Here is a 22,539-nt window from a genome sequence, read left to right on the forward strand (position 1 = left end):
AAAAAATTCACCTAGGTACATTCACGTCAGCAATCCGAGCACCAGGGAACTCATCACCTTGCCTCAGAAGACTCGAGGACGCGATAACCGCAGGCACTGCGACAGGCTCGGCCATGATCCCGTGAGCAACAAGTACAAGGCAGTCAATCTCTTTTGTCGAAAGTGATAGAACATTGGGATGTCGTGTTCTCACCGTAGGGGTCGACGATTCGTGGAGGGTCGTAGAGGATGTTCCGCAGGCTGTCTCCGTACTGCAGTACCCCGTGCCTCTCAACGGAGTTCTGTACTGGCGGTGTGCAAAAGACGGGACGCCCCTTACAACATTTGATCTGATTGTGAGCTTTGATCTGCGAGATGAGACATTCAGATTTGTTGCGCTGCCGGAGGAGGCAACGCATGTTCGGTTTCAGTCTCGCAGAGCCCCAGCAAATCGTCATATGGGCTTTGCGGGATTCAGATCATGCCTGGATCAAGAAGTATAGCATTGCCTGCAGATCTTTTGAGAACAAATTTTTGATCAGAGCAAGGCACGGCGACGATGACGACAATTTGTTCATCCAGTTGCAGGAGGGCTTAGTTTATTGCAACCTTCCATCTAGAAGAAGGAGATTGCTGGAATGTACCAGTTACTGGGATCTTCTGAACAAACAAGAGATGCTGAATTTGAGATCTTCTGTAGACATTGAACACTTTCATGCTTTTCTTTATGCAGAAAGCCTGAATTCAATTACAAATGAATGGTCATACATTTGTTTTTCTTTCTTTCCTTTAAGGATCTGATTTTGATTTGCACATTATTTTTTTTTTTGTCAGAATGAATCTAAATATATCTTTGGATTTAACTCTAATAGTCAACAAAATACACCTTTAAATTATCCAATTTGGAACTCTTGTTTTGCTAACCATCTGCTATGATAATGACAAGGAATTCTACATGTGTCTAAACAGAACGGCGAATAGTACAACACATCAAAAGAATTTACAAAACCAAGGAGCTCTCTAACTAAAAGAATGTCGTGTAAAATTAATCCAAAAAGGAAAAAAAAAACAAAATCTGAATTTTGTGTGGTGGCGGGGCGGAAACCATCTCCGACCGAAGTATGATCCGTGTTCGAAACGGTTCGAGAACCATTTGGTTTCGCGAGTTCTCTTGTGTGGTATGTATCAACATAACCAACATAAAAGTACATGAAGAATCACCGGTGCATGGAAGGGCTTTTCTGCTACAGCTTACGAAGCGCTGAAAACATGTTACAAGATAGAAAATAGAAGCATTTAGAGCATGAGCAGAGACAAATTACAGATTATTTATTTAGGGGAAAAAGAAAAATCAAATAGAATGTTTCACAAGAGCATAATTAATGGTTATTTCATGCAAAACAGAAAGTTTTCCTTTTAATCAAAGCGCAACCTGCTTCCTCCTGTCTTTTCTCAAAAAAACCTGCTTCCTCCTGTCGAAGTCTTTGAACTCTTTAGGTTAGACATCTTGTAAGCACATCCTATGTAATCAAAAGAATTCACAACCTAAAATTGTATGCTAGATAGTCATATACATTTTCTGCAAAAGCCATCACCACAAAACCTTCTCTATCCTTTCATTCGATTTTTCTTTTCCCTAAGCAGACTAAAAAAATTTTATGCTATCCATTATGGTGGTCCGTTGAGTCCTAAACAATCTCTGTCAGCTTATTATCAAAAAACGAACCACATTAGACCACTGTTTAGATTTCAGGTACTAAATTTGTGATAAACCCAAAGAATACATACCTCCCGGATGTAGATCTAACTCTCATCATCAGAACTGGAACTATCCACCCTGCGATCGGTGATTGCGGGAAAGAGATGCTGTCGTGGATCTGGGACGGAGGATGATGATGACGGCGCCGACTTTTGTCTACTTCTCGGAACTTTCGACACTTTCTTCTGTGACTCCCTAACCTCCTTGCATGCCTTATCCAACATGCCAAGAAAGTCCCTCACAATCACAAACAGCCGCAAACCCTCGTCTTTCCCAGCATTTCCATGGAAATAGTCGACAGTGCTCTTGACAAGCAATCTTATTCTCTTCTCTTCCTCAAGCAAGAAAGTAACCTCTCCGTCAGCTCGCTCAGCGAAATGCCTGAGTGAGTGGTGAAACCCACTGTCCTCCTCCAAACTTTTCATGCTAGTATTCAAGAAATCTTTTACTTTCATGAGCTTATGGCCGAGGCTAGCTGCGGTACTCGTTATGGCATCAGCATCAAGGCATGCCGCCCTTTTCACATTTTCGAGTTCATCTCCTAAACTTGAAACAACTTTCAGGCCAAGAGTACGGTAATGGTCTTCAGATTCTTCAAAAGAATCGTCAGCAAGATCATCAGAACTCAGGCTGGACATGCTGCTACCCTGCTCCCTTGCAATCCGTGCAGCACGAACTCCTTCAGATCGAATGATCTCTTGTACAACGAAATGTAATAATGTTGTTTTCCCATCGATTCCCTTCACGTCAGCCAATTTCAAGAGGGTATCTAGCTTGAATGCCTGTGCTCCGCCACGAAAAGTGCCATCGTTCATGCGATTCCCGAGTTTGAGAACAGCTTCCAATAGCTTTAAGAAAAGCCGACTACTTCTAAGCTCCTTACAAGCTACCTGCGAGAAAAGGAATTCTTTCTTACAGATAGATATCAATGCTAACCGACCTACATGCTTGGAAACCCTAAGTGACACAGTTTATGCCCAAACATACTAATTAAGTGGCTATTGGATAGCCAACGAATCTACAAGTTATCCAGCAAGAGCAGTCGTTGAAGACATTGAATAAGACAATCAAAATAAAAAACACAATATATAATTAGCTTCCCTCAATCAATTTTATAAAAAAAATTTTAAAAAATCTAAAAAATTCTTCGGCCTCTTTCGATTACACTACCTTCCATCAATTTGCATACAATTCATACATCTATGCATTTTTGTTGGCAGCAGGAACCACAAGTAGAAGAGTAGCTTTTTCGCTTTTTTCCTCTAAAAATTGCACATTAAACAATAATATGCCAAACAGCAACAATGAAAATAGAGAAATCCACCCATCAGGAAATTCAATCATAAAACAACCAAGGTAACTGCAATTCTTGGTTAGCTCGCAGATCCTACCCGCTCTTCTCAGGAAAGATAAAGCAAAAACTGAAAGCACCTAGTGGTTCCTAAAGATTAAGTCATTCTATACATATTGAAGTATGCTTACTCTTCTATAAATGGAACTGCTATTAAAATTAATGCAATCGCAAACCGAGAAGACATGAAAAGGACTTACCTGTAAGGTTGAAAATGACTCCTTCAGAATTGCAGCTTCCTCTGGTAGCAAAGACATGAAAAGTAATACATCAAGCCGCTGGAAAACATAAGGAATATTCACCAGCATTTTTATGAACTGTTCCGCAGGTCCAAGTAAGGAAATGTCATCATTATACAGTCTTATCTTCAGCTCTTCATCAGCACTAGGAGCCATTTTCAGCAGTGATTGGAGCAACTCTATTGGGAGCTCATTTCCTATTTGGAGGGAGAAAAATATTATATCACAACAAACGAATCGCAAAAGAAGATGCCATGCAAAGTGGCGTCTAAGTCCTAGAAAGTTCTTAAGAATTACCTTCAATAACTGCGTCACAAACCTCTTCAGCTTTAACATTCAATGCTTTCAATGAAATCGCCAAATTCTGTGACTTTTTGGGATCAAGAATCCGAATATATTGAGTAGAAGCATCCTTGAGTGCTGTCTCCTTGCCATTGCTCTTAGTTTTATCAGCAGTGTTATAACCAAATAGACTTTCAATCATCTCCTCACTGAACCTGTAAATCACCCTCTATTTAGTGCAATAGTTTTATTATTCCAGGTATTGACTTCAAGGTAAAAGAGTATATACCTTACCTGAACTATAGCATATTTTAATTGCTACCTGAACTTTGAATATCTTTACTCTTCTACCTAATCCTACAATATGATTGATTTAAATGCCCTGCAGTCAGGAACTAAATGTACTTGTAACTTTTCTGATGGAATATTCTGTAACCTAAGGAATGTTTAAGTTACTTGGGAAAAATATACTATGATTTTTTTATTTTGACCCAAACGGTTGAGTTTGCACAGAAGTTGATGGAAGTTTCTGAAATAAAAAGTACTAAAAAGTTAGCAAGTGAAAATCAAAAGTTCCAAAAATTTATGTACTCATTTCAAACACGCCATGGTTCAGGTAAGTTGATACTCGATACATTTTCACCTTATTCTGATAAAATAGTGAGGGACAAATATCAGGAAACTTACTGGAAAGAACCCGATTTGATGTGATCCCAGACCATTGATTGATCGGGGTTTGCAAGAACTTTGTCCCAGAAAAACGGCTTAAGCTTGGTTTTTGGTGCATTAGAGTCATCCGTATCAAGCTCCTGCCCAGACTTCCTTAAACCAGGTGGAGGCGGCACTTTCGACGAACTGGGGTTACCTGGTGGAGGACGGGGAGGAGGGAAAGCTGCTTTTGATGGTGGTGGAGGGGGAGCACCACCTGGCTTTCGACCAGGAGGTGGCGGCGGAGGAGCAGGAGTAGGAGGAGTAGGAGGCCGAACTGGTGGTGGCATTGCCGGAGGAGGTGGTGGTGGTGGAGCTTGTTGTTGTTGTGGTGGAAGCGGCGGCGGCGGTTTTTCTTGTGTAATAGTGCTAGGAACACTGGATTGCCCAACTGAAGAGTTGGAAATTACTGATTGCATTCTGGTCATCGGAGTTTCAATTGAGCTCACCTTGAATGATGGAGCACGGCCATTTTGGCTCGGTTCCCTTTTTATTGGCAGAGCACCCAGCTTATTTATATCAATTGGAGTTGCCTGGCCGTATGACTTTCGAGACGAACCTAACATAAAGTCACAAAAATCAGCACTCAAATGCAAACTTATATGATAAGGCCTCATTGGGTTATCCTACGTTTTGTCCTCCCTCAAGTTCTATGCTATTGAATGCATATGCCGACAGTAAAATGTGCAATTTATACACCTTTGAGACTTGTTTAGCAACAAGAAAAGGGAAAATTGGTGATAACGTTTCTTCACTTCCTTTTTCTTGAAAAGAAAGATAACTTAGCAAGCTAACCAACAATGAGAAGAAAAAGAAGTCCATCAATCCGGCGCATTCAATCACATGGAGTTTGAGTTGGAAAAAAAAAAAAAAAAAAACAATAACATTGCCAAACAAGGTCTAAGAATAAGAAGAGAGCTCTTTCATACCAGAGAAGTCGCTTAAACTCAAACTAAGAAGCGGGCTGTCATCCCTCTGGCTGTAAGCTATAAATGTCCTGTTTCTACGACATCTACAAAAGCAAACAGCAAGAAAAGCTGCAAGAAGCGACGTCCCCACCAGTGTTAGAACAACAGCAACCGTAACTGAGCTTTTGTTGCTCTTTTGCTTTTTTGGTGGTGGAGGCGGAGTACGGTGTGGACTGCCTTTTTTATGTTCTGGTGGAAAGAAATCGCTGGAGGAAGCAGATGAGGATAATCCGATAGGAGATGGTGGGCTAAAATGAGCCGGAATAGGCGGAGGAGCTGGAACAAAACTGGGGTTTTGAGTTGTAAGGCTTGGAGATGGAGTTGAGACATGAACTGGGGCAGGACTCGGAGAGGGTGCAGTGGAAGAGGCAGGAACTGAGGATGTCGTAGTTGTAGAAGGTTGCTCAACCAAGAATCTTCTTAAAACAGGGTTCCATCTGAGTAAAGCTTCAAGATAACCGGCCCACTGATTTGTCATACTGTCCTCGACAGAATCATGAAAAGTAAAACTTTGCTTGCTTAAACAATCAAGAAACTCTTGCCTAATTTCTGGTCCAATGCTACTAATAGCTTCCTCTAAGCTGTCTTTCAAAGAAGGCATTTTTCTTGGATCTATCTCATTAGAATCACGGAGAACATCAACCAAAAGAGAGTCACCAAACGTTTTTCCAATTTCCCCTATCATTTTCATATCTAGTCCGCAACTGATCCATACTTGCCGCACCTGTAGTCACAACAAATCACATTGCCATAAAAAACAAAATTAGAAATTTCATCGAAGGCATACGAATTATATGCAAACAACTGTTTTGTCGCAAGGGAATTCCCAGGGGAATATGTTCTCGGCACATACGAGAGTGTCAAAAAAGTGTCTCAGAAACTATAATAACAGAAATGCACTATTCCACATCAGCGCTACACTCCAACATTTGGTATACCGTCTATCCCATCTCACACTTCAACGTTCAATCAATCAACCATCCGAATGACAACAACTTTCGAATCAAGGAAAGGCTGCGACTCACAGGGCGGTAGGATTTGAAGTTTGAGACGGAATGGAGGGTAAAGTACTGTTATTTTTCTCAGATTCAACTAACAAATTCATAATCCAGGAGAAAAAACAGCAGATAAGTTGACAAAATCAGTACATAAATTAGAACTAGACCCATTTAGGGCATCATTCTCTCTATACACATGCCTCACTGAAGATTAAAAGCAACACAAGGATAAAAATGACAACTTTCGCTAATTTGTCTAAATATACAACAAATTAATAGTTAAATTCGTTCCACATTTCACCGAGTAAGTTTCTTTTCTCCTTATAATCTCGATCATGAGGATAACACATAACTTCTTGTCATAAAACACAAAAGTGGGAATGAGATCAAACTCGTAATGGAAAATTTAGGGTTCCTATCTCACCGTTCGATCGATGTGCCACGAAACTCCCACATTGGGTGAATCCCTCAAACCGTGCCGCACAGCGGAGCCACAGGGCACTAGGAGATGCAGCAAGATCATGCACGCGTAGGCGGAGACCAAGATCCCATTTGTGCCCCGACCCATCATCATCCTCGTCGTTTCTCGCATCCACCTCCCGATCCAGCTCCGCCCTTCTCATCTCATCGATGGCCACCTCCAATCGAGCTCAAAGGACAGATCTTTGAGCTGCGGGGACGAAACCCCAGAGCGATTTCCTGAGGATCGCGAACTCGGGCAATCCTTTGACCGCGAAAACGCGGGGTTTGCGATCGAAAGAGGGGTAAAGGTGGGAGCTTTCGTAGGGTTTGGAGGGGGAATTTCGCGGAGCTAAGGTGGGGGAGGAGACGATCGAGACGCGAAGAGGGGGGAATTTGGGGTATCGCGGAGACGCGTCGACCTCGGCCTCGACCTCGACTTTTTTTCTTTTTTTTGAATTCTTTTCCAAGTCAAAAGGCGATGCGTCAATTTTTTGATCCATCATTGTTCAAAGCGAAAAAGAAAGAATTAAAAAATTGTACGGAGATCCTTCCACTGTAGAAAGTTTTGACATGGGCCCCTCACCTATATTTTTCTCATTGACACTATCTAAACTTACTAAAAATAATGAAAATTATGAAAAACGAGAAGTTGGAAGAATTTTAATAAAAAAAAATAGTTGAGAGGGCTATTTTGGAATGATCTATACAACTAACATTTAAGGAGGTCTCTATTATTGTCAACATTTCCACCAAAAAGAAAAGGAAAGGGAAATAGGAGCTCTTTTTAATTTGGTAAAATAAAGAGGCTTAAAGTGAAAAAAAGGGAACCGGATCCTTTTGTTCGATAGGAGAGACAATACACTACACGACCGTTGCGGATTAGTAATTTTCTCCACTTATTTTTTTCCAGAATCTCTTTTATTCTTTACTTATTTATTCCTGGGGTTGCTTCTCTCTGAAGCGCAGTTAAAATTGATTCATTCGATTTATTTCATTATTGCAATTTTTGATTTGAGAGATGTTAAACGGAGTTAGCAAAGCTGAGACAAATAGCACGCACATAACGAAGAGAATAGAGCTATGACCCGATCTGCAAAAAATACCTCTCGATCTCGCATCGTTTTATTTTTACGTGACCGGAGTCAAGATTAAAAATTTATGTAATTTTCACGCGAAAGTTGTTAACATCGACTCAGCTCGGGTTTTGCTCAGATCTAGCTTAACGGCAGATTTAGAGGCCTCTACAGTTATCTTTCTCTGGGCTTGATCTAGTTTGCATGGCTGTACTGGGCCATAACTGTTGTTTCTTCGGCATTTTGGATATAGTTTTGGGATTTATAACTCTGATTTGGCCCAATAAAGTGAAATGGGTCGTGTAAATCGCAATACAATGTGTACTATAATGGCTAGTATACATTCAAACGTACGAACGGCGTAGATTCGCTACAATCCCATGCATAAAAATTTCTATGCATCCACACTGTCTAATGTCGATGGTTTTGACTAATCTCACCACTAATGAGTAGCGAAAGAACTTTCGCACGGAGTTGTAACCAATGCATTTTCATTCATTTCTTAGAACAAAAGATTGGCTACGAATTCAATGTAAGAGAGATGAGAAATCGCTCAGCTTCCTTTGTGATCTTATTGACCCTATCCTCACACCTTTACCTTCGTAAACCCCAAATGAGTCGAGCTCGAGTTAGCTTTTGTTTAACGATCAGCCAAAAAATGTATTGAAGTACAGCTTAGTTCATTTACAACGCTTATGTATTAAGCTCGGTGTTTACGAATGTCATCATGGGTAATTAAGCCAAGATAAATAAAATTCTATATAAGTGCTAAGATTATTCCTAAACTATTTCCTATCAAATACTTTTTTAGTAATATGATACCAAAATCTACTTGAAGTTCCCTTCTCTCTACTTCATAAAAATCAGTACTTAATTCAATTCATCCACTATTTGTGGCATATCTCTTTCTCTGTCACTCTACTATCCTTTTTATATGTTTGTATTTATGGCGTGTTTGTTTTGCAAGATCTCCGCCCCCAAAGCCTCTCATATAGTTGAACCGCGAGTGCGAATGTTTTGAGGAGATCAACGAACTCACATATCAGACGTGTACAACGTAAAATTAAGCAAAACTTCACTCCTTACCGTGATGAGGTCGAGATCAAATGCACGATCGAAACTCGCAACCTCTGATCTCTCCAGTCCCAGAAAAAACAACCAGTACACCCTTAATTACTAGTCTCAAACATGAACGCGCGTGGAGTGGTTTTCGAATCCACATCTGTTACATGATATTGACATGCGACGTATCTCGCGACAATTTTATATACTTGCATGCATTACTCCATGCTTATTATTATACAAAGATGCACGAGTATCGTGTCATATCACATTACATATGCATAAGATAACAAATTATTAATTAATGTTTATATAATTATGGAGAGAATAACACCAAACTAGTAAAACGCCAAAGATGCGGTGGAAATTTCTATGCATGTTTTGGACTATGCATTGTTTTTTGCTGTGGCTTTTGTACAGATCGAACCTGTAAAAAAAAAAAGTATAAAAAATAAAAAAATTTGTCACATATAAGTTACAGAATCAATTAGCTCTATCATCACCATGTAGAAGCATCCAAACACTCATTAATTTAATTATTAATGATTAACGCTTAATAATTCAAAGCATCCAAAAACTCATTGTTATAATGATTTAAATTAAGTTATATATACAGCAGAATAATATTAGTTTAAGACTTAAATTAATCAGATGGATTTAATACTTTGACCAACCAGTTGGAAAGTGTTCAGAGCTAGCAAAGTACTGTTTATTAGAATATTAAAATCGAAATTAATTAATAATAGGATCATTATTCGGCAGTATCGAATTAAGATAATTACTAGTTAATTAAGTAGTGGCATGCTTAAAAGAGTTAGCATGTCCTTTGTGTTGGAATATTTACATGTTCTCCGTGGGATTTGTGTGTTAATGCTCATTATTTTAACTCTTCGCCTTACTTAATTTGCAAAAGTTCCTACAAATCATATAAACTTCGATTTAGAATTTCTGCTTCGTGGAGGCTTATTTTGTGCGTAAAATTACGAAGCAAATGTGTCGATTGAGAGTAATATTGTTACACGCTCTTACATTTTTTACACTATTATTTACATGATATCATGGGGCATTTTACTCGGGTGAAAGTGACAATTCATGAGGAAGCTCAATTCATGCGTAAAATGTTAATTATATAGTAACCAAAGAGAACTGATAAAAAGTGAAATGTCGCGTCAGCATATGTAAAAACTTGTAAAATTTGTATGTGATTTAAATACAAATGAAATGGAGCTTGGCTCATCTTATAATGTACCCTAGAGAGTCCCCCACATTCTTTAATTTATCCTAAGTAACCCCAATTAATTATTATTATTATTATTATCATTATTATTATCCTACATTAATTGCAAGAAAACAACATGGGAGATATATAGAAGCTTGATTTTTGTCTAGTATAAGTATGAGGACAAAAAATGGCCGGCTTGGAAATTAATTAATTAATTAAGTAATCAATTAATAACCATATATTTTGATTTGTTATACAACTCAAATCATTTGTATTAATCAAAAATTCTTTTTTCTTGTTTTTTTTTTGGGGGGGAAAGACCTTTATTATAAGAGGCATAGTAGTTTCATCCAAATGATCCAAACAGTTATCTTTTTCTTTTGTATATCATGCAATTAAATGCAATTGGACCAAGCCAAATTAATTTCAAAGCAAAGCAAAAAAAAAAAAAAAAATTTTGTANAGCCAAAAAAAAAAAAAAAAAAAAAAAAAAAATCATGCCACCTATTTTTATGCAATCAACCTCAACCAGGGACATAAATATCTTTGTTCATTAATTATATATCAGGATTTTAAAGAGAATGATAGAAATGGACCTTTTGTGGGATATATCTACAATTAATAGCAAAGAGCACATCTTTTAAAATATCCTCTCAATAAAGGAAAAAAAAAAGGGGGGGGAAAGAAAAAAAAAGTGTAAATATGCACCAACCACTAGCAGATAAGTTCAAAGTGTTTCAATCTCAAAATTTGTTGTTGTGAGGAAATGAAAACAACAAAATAGTGTACTATTGGCATGTACTAGTTATTCACCTAGTTGGCTTTAATTCACCAATGCTTGCATAGAATAGTAAGTTTTTTTTTTAAAAAAAAAAATTTACCAAGAATGTGTCTTCAATATCCCTTAAATCTTTTATATTCCAAATGTACACACACAAAATGATTTGCTCCTGAAGAGTTCATGTCATTCCAAACTTGTGCTCTTTTGTCCTTTTCCAACTAAATATTCCAATATTCCTATCACTATTTAACAAAAGGGAAATATGACCCACATATTAATTAATTAATAGAAATTTATAAAAATGCGTTATATATAGAGAAATGAGTTGGAATGTTATCGGTAGCAAACGAGTTCTATTGCTACTCATTTATTTTCAATGATGGAGCCTCTAAATCGACGATCAACACCGTTGAACATGATCTATACCACTTGAAGTATTTGAAAACTAAATTTTAAATCTTTTCGACATTATTAACCTAATGATTAAAGGGTTTCAAAATTTATAATTTTAATGATAAATATGAGGTGTTTTCTCGTTTAAGGATGTAAAGCTATCCAAATCAATTGAAGTTTGATTAGAAAATTCTTTAAACTATTTAGAACAAGATCTATACTCTCAATCTTGATTACAAAATTTCTATCATCACTTTTTAGAAGATATTTATTTTCAGTCGTTCATTTTTATTTGCATTTGATGGGCAAGAGAACAATATTGAAAAAATATGAAATTAATTTGGTTTATAGATATACTTCAAATAGTATATATCATATTCAACGATGTCGATTATCGATTTGAAAGCTTCATCATAAAAAATAAATGGATGCAACGAAATCCGTTTGCTACCGATAGCATTCCAGCTCAACTCTGTGTGTGTGTGTGTGTGTGTGTGTGTGTGTGTGAATTGAACATCCAATAAGAACCCAAACAAAAACCCCTGTATAGATCTATCCATAATGCTCTTCCCCTACTATATAAAGCCAAGGAAGGGCTCCATATATTTATGTCCCTAGCTAGCTTTGTGAATTCCAACACACCCCAATTAACACACGCACCCCCTCCCATATCTACAGGGCCACCCACATCCCCTCCTCCTAGGATAAAACCCTAGCACCCCAATCTCATCCTCCCAATGCCCAACTGCCACGTGTCAACCTCACTCACCACACAAAGCTTTCACCTCCATGCACGTGAGGACATGGAGAAGAGATAAACCCTAGCTATACGTTTTCTCCAAGTACCTAGCTCCCTCCCTTAATTCCTCTCCTCGGCCTCCACCGTAGTTGTAAGAGTCATGGGGGCTGAGAATAGGGCTAAGTACTCTACCACCCACATGGCCCCTCGAAACAACCCTAGCCTCCTCCGTCCTCATCCGAGCTCGCTCTCCGGCGCCCTTAACGGCTGTCTCGGTTGCCTCGACGGCCCGTGCATAGAGAAGCTCCTGCTCCACTGCGCCGCCGCCCTCGAGGCCAACGACATAACCGTCGCCCAACAAGTCATGTGGGTGCTCAACAACGTCGCCTCCGCAAACGGCGACCCCAACCAACGGCTCACCGTTTGGTTTCTTCGTGCTCTCATTGCCAGGGCCTCTCACCTCTGCCCGACGGCCCTGCCCTTTGCCCTAGACGGCTCGTCGCAGTCGTCTCGAAGGCCAATGACCGTGACCGAGCTTGCGGGCTACATCGACCTCACACCGTGGCATCGATTCGGTTTCTCAGTCGCCAACCGCGCCATCCTCCAGGCGGTCCAGGGCCACCGGAAGGTCCACATCGTCGACTTCAGCGTTACGCACTGCATGCAGTGGCCGACGCTGATCGACGAGCTCGCCAAGCGGCCCCAGGGCCCGCCAGTGTCGCTACGAATCACTGTGCCCTCGGCGCACCCTCCGGTGCCCCCTTCGCTCAATATAGCTACCGAGGAGGTAGGACTAAGGCTGATGAACTTCGCCAAGTTGAGAAACATCCCCTTAGAGTTCAAGGTACTCAAGACCAACTCCCCGGGTAACTCTTTGAGCTTTCGCCAACAATTGGTTACCACTCCATTGGATCCATCTTCATTAGGATTGCAAGATGATGAGGCCCTAATCGTCAATTGCCACAACTGGCTAAGATACTTGTCGGGGGATTCACAAGGGAATGATGATAATACAAGAGACTCCTCTTCCAAAGATGGCTTCTTAGAGTTCATTCATGGCCTCAACCCGACCGTCGTGACCATGACCGACGAGGACGCCGACTTGGACACTCCGAGCCTCTCCTCGAGGATAATGGGTTGCTTCAACTACCTTTGGATACTCTTCGACGCCCTCGAAACCTCCTTCCCGAAGGAATGCCCGGAAAGAACGGGGTACGAAGCCAACGTCGGCCAAAAGATCGAGAACATCATCCGGTTCGAGGGGAGCCAAAGGATCGAGAGGTCGGAATCCGGCGCGCGCTTCGCGCAGCGGATGAGGCGCGCGGGGTTCGGCGGGGTTTTGTTCGACGAGGAGACGGCGAGGGGGGTGAGGGTGCTGTTGAGCGAGCACGCGAGCGGGTGGGGGATGAAGAGGGAGGAGGACATGCTGGTTCTCACGTGGAAGGGGCATAGCTCGGTTTTTACCAGTGCATGGGTCCCCAAAGTGATCTCATGAATCTAAGGACTTGTCCTTTGGAGCTAGGAGCCATGCATGGGCCATGGCTTTTGTGGTTTCTCGATCTTTCCTTACGAAGAGGGGGAGAGAGGGACAAGTCGAGAGAAAACGGCTGGTTTTGTCTTTTGCTTATCAAAAGGCCAAGTTTTGAGTGGGGAGAGCAATCTTTATGGCTTGGGAATGCACACAAGATCAGTGGCAGAGCCAGAACTGTGTAAATTGTCTTTACATATATATGTGCATCAGTAATTACTTGGAAGTGTAGCTTTAACATGCTCTTCTTATCTTTTGTTTCAGATGAGTTGAACTCGCGCGAAGCGCGCGCTGATAAACTAGAACTTTAATTTTCTTCTAAGTTGTACTTAGAAAATTGTCTCCTCATTCACACCACTGTTTATTGTACCTTTTAACTTTATTAGCAATGAGAAAAGTAATTAAGGTTATATTTCTAAATTTAGTTTATTAAAGTGTCCTTCAGGTATGACTCAACAATGTTTCCTGTTGAACTTTTTTAGGCAATTCACTAACACCACAACAAACTGCTAGAGTATTGATTATATACACAATTACCTTTAAACCCAGGATACATAATATTAGATGCTGGTTCAAATCACGATTAAAGCATAAATAACATTGTTAAAAAAGGAACAAAAGAAAAAATTTCTTCATGTTTTGACATAAGAATAATAGCTCATAGATATTTTCTTTTTTGAGAAGATTCAAGACATAGATTAGCTGATTTATATGAATATGATTTATATGAATATGTTTAAGTTCGCTCTGCTATTTTGAGGTACACATATGCATCCTCCATTTGAGTAAGAAGAGAACACAAATTTGGTATTATATTTTGATTGAATTAATTTATCCAGTAATGTGTATAAGAAGCTACAAAAGCAAATACATCAGTGATAGGATAGATGACTCTGCACTGACTAATTAAACCACTGTGACCTGTAATTCAAATCGGATTTGAACTCAATCTCTACCTTCTCAGTGCTTCTTCAATGCTTCCAGATTTTGGCTAATTAAAAAGTATTCAATAATCGAAACAACACCAACATTTGTTTTCACGAGCAGATCCGATTGAAGACGACAATTTCAATGCGTCGATAAGAGCCGCCATCGAACAATGCTACAATTTCAATGTGTGGTTAAGAACCGCCATCGAACAATGCTGATCTGTGTCAAATTAAAACATCTTAATGTTTAGAAACACAGGTATAACTAGGTAATACATATGCTCAAGAAACTATGTAACCTTGTCGATGCCAAGTTACAATGATTCAGTGGATTATTAGATTGGAGTGATGAAAACAAACCAATTGAATGAAGGATAGATTCCATTGCAAGGTTGAACCAACCACAACAAATTTCTTACTCCTCACTAAACATCAAAGTTTCATTCCAATCCAACCATAAAAGTTGGATACTTCTTTATGTGAATTAACTCAATTATCCAAGTCAAGTATGCCTATCTTAAATTCTCCCTGATGTTCTCAACGAAACAGGACAAATAACACTTATTTTTTTAACTTAAAACTAGAGGCACACTACAAATGGTCCAATTTTATGAAACTGCAAGTATAAGAGTAAAAATTTTGTATAAATTCATATTCATAAGCAGTTACGATAATTTGTTTTTCTAACTCCTAACTCTACAATCCATCGCATAAAGTGTTTCAAGTTTTTAAGATTTGAATATCCTACTTTGTTAGGTAACAAACCAACACTACTGATTTCATAAACATAGCAATAGTGCTGTAAAATGGATTCACCTGTGAAACCAAAATTGAAGTGTAAAAATTTAACAATTAGAGTTTACCTACGAAACCGATTGCTTATTCGGCATCTTTAAGCTCTTCTTCGAGTACTTATTCGTCCGTGCGCGCTCAACGAGCTTCTCAGCCTCCTCTGCTCTCGACGCCGCAACCAACCCATCCACCACTTTCTGCAGCACCGCCGCGTCCGCAAAGCACTTCCGACTCATGCTATCGTAGCAACACCTAAGGGCCAAATCGAAGTCCCCCGCCTCGCAGAGATGCGGAATCAGCGCCTCAAAGGTCCCCTTGTTGGGGGCGCAACCGTTCTTCACCAAATCCAAGTACACTGTTTTGGCCGCCTCCAAATTCCCAATTTTGCAATGCCCTCTTATTACAGCATTGAATGACGAAGTGTCGGGCTTCGGCCCGTCCCTCATCATTTGATCGACGAGCTCCGCCGCCTCCTCGGTTCTCTTTTCCAGAACCAGCCCTCTCAGCTTCGCGTTGAAGCTCTTCACGTCGGGCTCGACGTTCCTCTCCCGCATCAAGTTCCAAACTTTCTCGGCGTCCGGGAACCTGCCGTGGCCGAAGAAGCCGTTCAGCAGGGTATTGAAGGAGATCAGGTCCGGGGATATGCCGTGCTGCTCCATGAGGCTCAGCACGTCGAATGCGGCGTCGAGGTCGGGTTTTGCGCAGAGGGCGCGGATGAGGATGTTGTAGGAACAGAGGTTGGGGACGATCGAGGGGTCCTCGGCGGGGATTTGGTCGAAGGCGGCGAGGAGGGCGTCGGGGTTGGAGGAGGAGGAATCGGCGAGGGCGGTGAGGAGGGCGTTGAAGGAGAGGGCGGAGCGGGGGGCGGAGAGGGAGGGGAGGCGGCGGAAGAGGGCGGCGGCGTGGGAGGGCATGGAGGCGGCGCCGTAGAGGGAGATGAGGCGGGCGGAGAAGCCCTCGTGAGAGAGGTCGGAGGGGAAGCGGAGGTGGGAGTCGAGGACGGCGGCGACGGCGTCTGGGCGGCCGGCGGCGGCGAGGCGGCGGACGGCGGAGGAGTAGATGCGGTGGCGGCAGCGGAAGCGCGGGGAGGCTGCGGCGGCGGCGATGAAGCNCGGGGGCGGCGCTGCTAGGGTTAGGGTTAGGGTTAGGGTTTGAAGGGGAAGGAGAGGAGGAGAGGAGGCGAGAGAGGCGGGGGCGGACGAGGAGGCGGAGGCGGGAGGAGGAGGATGAGGAGAAGGACATGGTTTTCGCGTCTCTTCTCGAAAAAGAAGGGTTTTGGGAATTTAATAAGGCTTTAGAGGGTTTAGGAAAATGGGTCGGGCCAAATTTTAGGAAAATGGGGCCCAGTTGGAGTTTTTGCTGTTTCATTAGAATTTTTCTAAAAAAAAAGGGTTCCTTAGTCGTGCAACTTGGCCTATGGGTGTAGGGTGCATAACAAACTAAGACTTAGTTTGGTATTAAAATCTATCTGAGGTTATTAAATAAAATAGAGTTGGAATAAAATTATATAGGGATATGTTTCTGCGTTCTACAGTGAGACCGTAGAAAATATATCGTATCTTAACCGACCCATCACGATATGCGGAACGTAATATTACGTAAGGAAACAAACAGACTATTTTCTCATCACACAATTTCCTCGCAATTCCAAATGAAGTTTAAATTTTTAGTCATTTAAAAATAATACGAATGAAGTTTTCAGTCATTTAAATTTTAATATTTTAATTTGATTTGCGTCTTGAAGTACAAATTATTTGTCAATGTTTGGGGTGCTTTTTTAAACCCCCAACATAAAGAGCTGGAACTTCCAACAGTATTGCCTTCCTAATTTTTATTAATCTCAAATTAGCCTCTGATCATTCATGGCAATGCCATGCTTTAAGAATGGAGTCTTTTCTTGACACAGTTAATGAATGATTTTTTTTTTAGTTTTTTTAATTTAATTGTTTCAGCAAAGAAGATCTTGAATGAGTATTGATTTTAATGTTTTGAGGGGAGTAAAAATAAATTAGAATTGATGGAATTATGCAACTGAAGAACAAAACAAAAAAATAAAAAATAAAAAATCAAGCAATGAAAAACCCATGAACTATATTTAACACATTATAAAAAGAAAGAAAAGAATAGCTCTGAGAAACATAAAATATCATGTGCAAATTTTTGACCACAACCACTTATATGATTCTAGGTATAATAATCATTTACGATTTTACAGACCCAATCCATCATCCAAAAAATTGGCCAATTTTTCTTAAAAAAAATTGCTAATAAATCACTGTTGTGGAGTCACTTAATCACCCATTTCCCTCTCAATATAAGTGAAGGACCCCAAAAAAAAAAAAAAAAACTTTTTTAGGTTGAGAAAAAGAAAACAGGGGGAAAGTGACAAAGTGATAGTTAATTAAGCAATCAATATATAAATAAGAGTATAATTAATTGGCTATTTTAGGTGGTGTGGCACACTATAAAGCATTTCTTAAACAAGAAAATTGAGTACAGTGTGACCAATCACCCAACAATATTAACTGCTCCCGCCAAAACCCATCTTGCTAAAGGGATTGAACACTTGTTACCTGGATTGGGTTCACCACTTCATCCATGGACCAAGTGACAAAGAGCAAAGGATCATCAGTCAAATCAGAAACTCGGACTTCAAGCTTTTATTTTTTTAGCATTTAAGGTCCACTCCACGGGTTCATTTGGTATTAAAAATCGGCTAAGACTTCTGATGAAAAAAATAACTAAGAGCGAATTCTTCAACCAGACCACAAAATATATTTTAATCAAGTTATTGTCATATACACAATGTGTCTTTTTTTTGCCGCACATAATCTAACTGTAATCCTAAATAAATGTCGTCACAAAAATTTACAAATTTTCTAACTATCAAATATTTTGTAATAAGTAATTATAACCAAAAGCATAATAAAAAATAGAATCAGACTCTTATATTTTCTCAAACACTCTATAAAATTGGCTATGTAGCTAAAAGCATAAGTAGAAGCAAAAAAACAGCTAATAGAGACGCGAAACGGTTTCCTGGTATATAATTTGACCGGTCTAGTAGACCCGGTCCAGCTAATAGTCTGTATCGACCCAAACAGAATCGTACGGCCTCTCACAGTCCTTTCGCCGCCACCATGAGATTGATTCCTCGTCCCCCATGTCCTGTAAAAAACGTTGGAGTTAGAGAGAGAGAGTAGAGAGTAGTGAATCGAGAGTTACTTGTTGGGGAAAGCAGAAGTTTCTACAGCGAACAACAACCAATGCCGCGGCGGCCGCGGGGCGCTGCTGCATCGCAGGCCGCCGAGGCGGAGGCGGAGGCGGAGGCGGAGTTAGAGGCGGAGCTGCAGGGCGACTTCGTCGACTCCGTGCTCGACATGGAGGGTGGCATCGGCGGGGAGACGCCGATGGAGAAGTGGGAGATGAGGTTCAAGTCGAAGAATCTGGAGGCCGAGAGGAGGAGGAGGGGGAAGCTCAACACCAACATCTTGGCCCTCCGTGCTATCGTGCCCAAAATCACCAAGGTTCAATTTTTTTTTTCTCTTTATTTCCCCTTTTTTCCAATTTTTTTTTTTAGTTATCTTTTTTTTTAATTATTATTAATGTAGTAAGGACCACCCCGCTTAATTATTATTAGGCTATTAATTTTGGAAATTATTTGTGTAACTTTGTTGTTTTTTTCTTTAATAAAAAAATATTTAATCGGAGTTGTTATAGATAGTTTAATTAAGGACTATATCAGACTTATTAATGGTTTTTTTATCTGTTAGTTGTGGATTATTGGTGGAACTTGTAGTCTTATTGTTTGCTAAAAAATGATTAAAAATGTTAAATTTAACAGCATTTTTATTAAATTTATTAAAATTTTTATGTAACTGATTTGAAATTGCTAAAATAAAAAAAAAAGTTGGGATGGGATGGTCTCTATATATTTTACAATTTTACAATAAACAATCTGGTAAAAGGAAAAAAAAAAAAAAAAAAAAAAAAAAAAACAACATGACAATCAACAGTTCCTAATGTAAGTGACAAAAAATTTAATGATTGGAACAAAAAGTTTTAAGTTCAAAGTTTAANAAAACTCTTCTTTGCTGTTGTTAAGGAATTGTTTTTGGTGATTTTAGATGAGCAAGGAATCGACCCTCACCGACGCGATCGATTACATTACGCTGCTGCAGAAGCAAGTGCTTGATCTACAAACAGAGCTCTTAGAAACAGATGGAGATCTTATTCATAAAAATGAAGCAAATGAAGATGAGGAGGGAGAGAAGCAGAGGAGTCCAAGTTCTGAAACAGTTGCTCCCTCTGTGACAGTGCAATGTCAGGTAATTTAGTTTTTTTATTTTTCAAGAAAATTAAAATGATAGATAAATTAAATATTTTGAGTTTCCAAAGTAGAAGTTTAAAAGTAAATTATTATGAAAAGCAATTGATATATTGGTTTTTTCTTTAAGAAGAGATTTTAATAGAAACATCCAATAAAAGGAGAAAAGAATAGGAGGTGATAGAGATTAAGCTAAAAAAATTTGTTAAACTTAAAATACTAAAAAAAAACACTTGGCGAGGATGGTCTCTAATGTGAGACCGTCACATTTGTCATTCATGTGGCTTTGAAATTCGTGTCATTCACGTGATTAATAGCAGATAGGATAGTCTTGAAATTGAGGACTGTTCCCATCAAATTTGTGTTGTTCTGTGTTTTGCTGTACATTTAGTATAATAGTGAAAGTATACAATGAAATGCATGGGGAGGTGGTTTGGATGTGGAGGATAAACATTTCAATGCTCAAAAAGAGGAAGAAGAAAAAAAAAGACAAAATAATTTTTTTGGTGTTGTAGCATTTTGTCTCCTAACCACTTTAGAAATGCTTGATACTCTTTGCCAACAGGGGCAGGTTGAGCTAATACCTATGGGCCCAAACAAGTACCAGCTGAAGATAATGTGCAAGAACAGGATGGGGCAGTTCACCAAAGTTCTAGAAGCTCTGAGCTGCTTCAATGCAGAGGTTGCTGAAATAAGCTCTGTGGCCTTCTTCGGCTTCTCGAAGAGCGTGTTCTCCGTTGAGGTGAGTCCACACAAACTAAAATATCCTTCTACTAGTGAAGTAAGTGATTAATTGTTTATGTTTTTCTTTTTTTTTTCTCTTTGTATAGGTGAAGGAAGGAGAAGAGGGTGAAATCATAGAATTAAGAAATCTTTTGTTAGCACTTGTTGGAGCCTCGGAAAATTGAGCTGCTTCAGAATTGATCTTTATGACTTTGATTTGAAGCCACTAAATGTTACATGCTTTTGTAGTTTATAACAAATGTCAGCAATATAAACATATAGAACAACTTGTGGTTCCTAGCAATTGAATCTTATGCAGAATTACAAAATAATATATGATTAGTTGAAAAGCTTATTGAGTATGGATATTAAGCTAAATTTTTTGTTCTACTTGTGGGCTAGTATTAAAAATTTTTAATACTAGCCTTTTCTATCTTTTCTAGTAACTTAAATCATTTACAGTGGCATTTTTGTTTAGCTCTTTCACACATTGGTTTCTGATTGTGATACTTTCAACAAAAAACCTAAGTAATAAAATGGAGGTTAATTAGATTTTTACCATATTTAATGTAGTAAAATAATGCAGCTTTTACTATTTGTAACTTTTATTATTTATCTACATGGTCTTGGTAAATGGTAAATGGTAATTTTTTGGGTTTCTTCCAAGGAAGCCTTATAGGCCATGTGCTTATAGGCCTCGGCAAATTAGCTCTACTGGGTGAATTCATGAAATAAACTGCTAAGGAATGCGAGGAAATATAAGACGAAAAGCATGAACAACTACTACAAGCATATAAATTCTTCGAAAATGAGAAGAAACTTGGCGGACGACGCTAACTTGCTAAGATTATTTACTTTTTTTTATAAAAGAGAATTGTATTATTATCCAATTGATGCTGAACCAATCTTTTCCCAACATATAGGCTAATCACTCCACTAAAATGCCAAGTGTTGTGCCTTGGGCATTGTACTTTTCCTTTGTTTAGAAGGATCAATAAAAAAAGAAGAATCTTTCAGGCTGAATCAAATGTACATTGTCATGGCCTTGTCTCCAACTTGGTATAGTTTTGGTTCATTTTAGTATAAAAGCAAATCAGTAACTTTGTATGATAATTCAATTGCCGACATACGGATATCTAACAAGTGACAGCAGACATCAGTAAGCAGCAAGAAGAATCTATGGGCTACAAGATCGAGACTTTATCGCTCGTGTGCAGAGATCGTAATTAACAAAACAGCAAATGCAGAGAGATTCCGAGTCACTCCGAGGTTCAGTGAGGTGGCATTGATCTGTCTATCAGATTTTTGAATGACCATGTCACCGATTCTAAGTACATTTGAAGCAATTTTCCAATTTAATTATGTGAAAGACAACTCATTCTCATAGTATCTGCTATTCTGCAGGTCAAAAGGACCAAAACTTAGTCATGCAATTCAGATTAGATACTCACATATCAGGAAGCTTCCATTTCATAAATTTATAAATAATGCCAACCAAAGGTAGATTGCTTTCGATCTGCGGTACAAATTTTGGCTTTATCATAAGTCGAAACAGTATTATATACGGTAATGAATCGTCAAAGGCCTTTTTGTTTCTCGTCTCAGGGACATCAATTAGACGCTCACTTGAGAGTTGGTAACACATAATGTGCACATTAAGATCTTATTTTATCTTGGGATAATATAAGGACAATGTAAAATGATCTGAAACACCCTAATTGAACTCCGGCATATTTGTCTAAAAGTTATGAAATGGCCATTAAACACAAATTGAAACCAAATTAGCTTTTGGTACTAATTGTAAAATTTGCCTTGGCAAACTTACTAAAAAGATCTAATCATTCAATTTTTGTTGATCCTACATTAGAAAAGTATGCCTTTATGCTCCGATATAGCAAAATACCGTCGAATTAAGAAAAGGAAAGTTAACTAGAGAAGAAGCAATTAGTCCATCAAAATATATAGACAATAAGGCCGCACGGGGGTAGCTGTCACAAATGAAGAAGCAGAGAGAGGACATCCTCGCGCACGAAGAAGCTCCTGTCTCATAAAATTTGTTATAGTGCCAACTAAGCGAAAAATATTTATATGCCAACAAAGTGATGAGCGAAGATGTCGAGTTTGGTGATCATCTATTGAACTCAATTAAGTCCAATGTTTTACTCAAAATAAAAAAGTCCAAAGTTTCTGATCTGAAGAGCGTTAAGGGAATACTCCTATCACC

The 22,539-nt window shown here is 39.3% G+C and overlaps 4 protein-coding genes across 5 annotated transcripts; 2 read left to right on the forward strand and 2 right to left on the reverse strand.

Moving 5' to 3' along the window:
• LOC109712604 (formin-like protein 11) lies at positions 816 to 7,220 on the reverse strand. 2 transcript variants are annotated; one of them, XM_020236253.1, is made up of 7 exons: positions 6,709 to 7,220; positions 5,248 to 6,010; positions 4,298 to 4,877; positions 3,626 to 3,825; positions 3,290 to 3,525; positions 1,768 to 2,628; positions 816 to 1,240 (listed from the first exon to the last, which is right to left on the reverse strand). In XM_020236253.1, the coding sequence occupies exons 1-6, from the start codon at positions 6,874 to 6,876 to the stop codon at positions 1,783 to 1,785; spliced, it is 2,793 nt and encodes a 930-aa protein (XP_020091842.1). In that variant the 5' UTR covers positions 6,877 to 7,220; the 3' UTR covers positions 816 to 1,240; positions 1,768 to 1,782. The 2 variants fall into 2 exon arrangements, with proteins under 2 accessions (XP_020091842.1, XP_020091844.1); XM_020236255.1 differs by lacking the exon at positions 816 to 1,240 and adding an exon at positions 1,251 to 1,499.
• Positions 11,928 to 13,859, forward strand: LOC109712572 (scarecrow-like protein 32). The gene has a single exon (XM_020236203.1). The coding sequence runs from the start codon at positions 12,177 to 12,179 to the stop codon at positions 13,509 to 13,511; it is 1,335 nt and encodes a 444-aa protein (XP_020091792.1). The 5' UTR covers positions 11,928 to 12,176; the 3' UTR covers positions 13,512 to 13,859.
• LOC109712471 (pentatricopeptide repeat-containing protein At1g55890, mitochondrial-like) lies at positions 14,348 to 16,376 on the reverse strand (the record flags this gene model as incomplete). The annotated part of the gene is given in 2 exon segments (XM_020236050.1): positions 14,348 to 14,693; positions 15,337 to 16,376. A coding segment is annotated over 1 exon segment (1,040 nt), but the record flags the coding sequence as incomplete, so codon positions are not given.
• On the forward strand, positions 18,465 to 20,609 carry LOC109712267 (transcription factor UDT1-like). Its single transcript, XM_020235732.1, has 4 exons — positions 18,465 to 18,792; positions 19,393 to 19,593; positions 20,158 to 20,334; positions 20,423 to 20,609. The coding sequence occupies exons 1-4, from the start codon at positions 18,532 to 18,534 to the stop codon at positions 20,498 to 20,500; spliced, it is 717 nt and encodes a 238-aa protein (XP_020091321.1). The 5' UTR covers positions 18,465 to 18,531; the 3' UTR covers positions 20,501 to 20,609.

The sequence above is a fragment of the Ananas comosus genome, linkage group 7 (genome assembly GCF_001540865.1).
Source record: "Ananas comosus cultivar F153 linkage group 7, ASM154086v1, whole genome shotgun sequence".
Lineage (NCBI taxonomy): Eukaryota > Viridiplantae > Streptophyta > Magnoliopsida > Poales > Bromeliaceae > Ananas > Ananas comosus.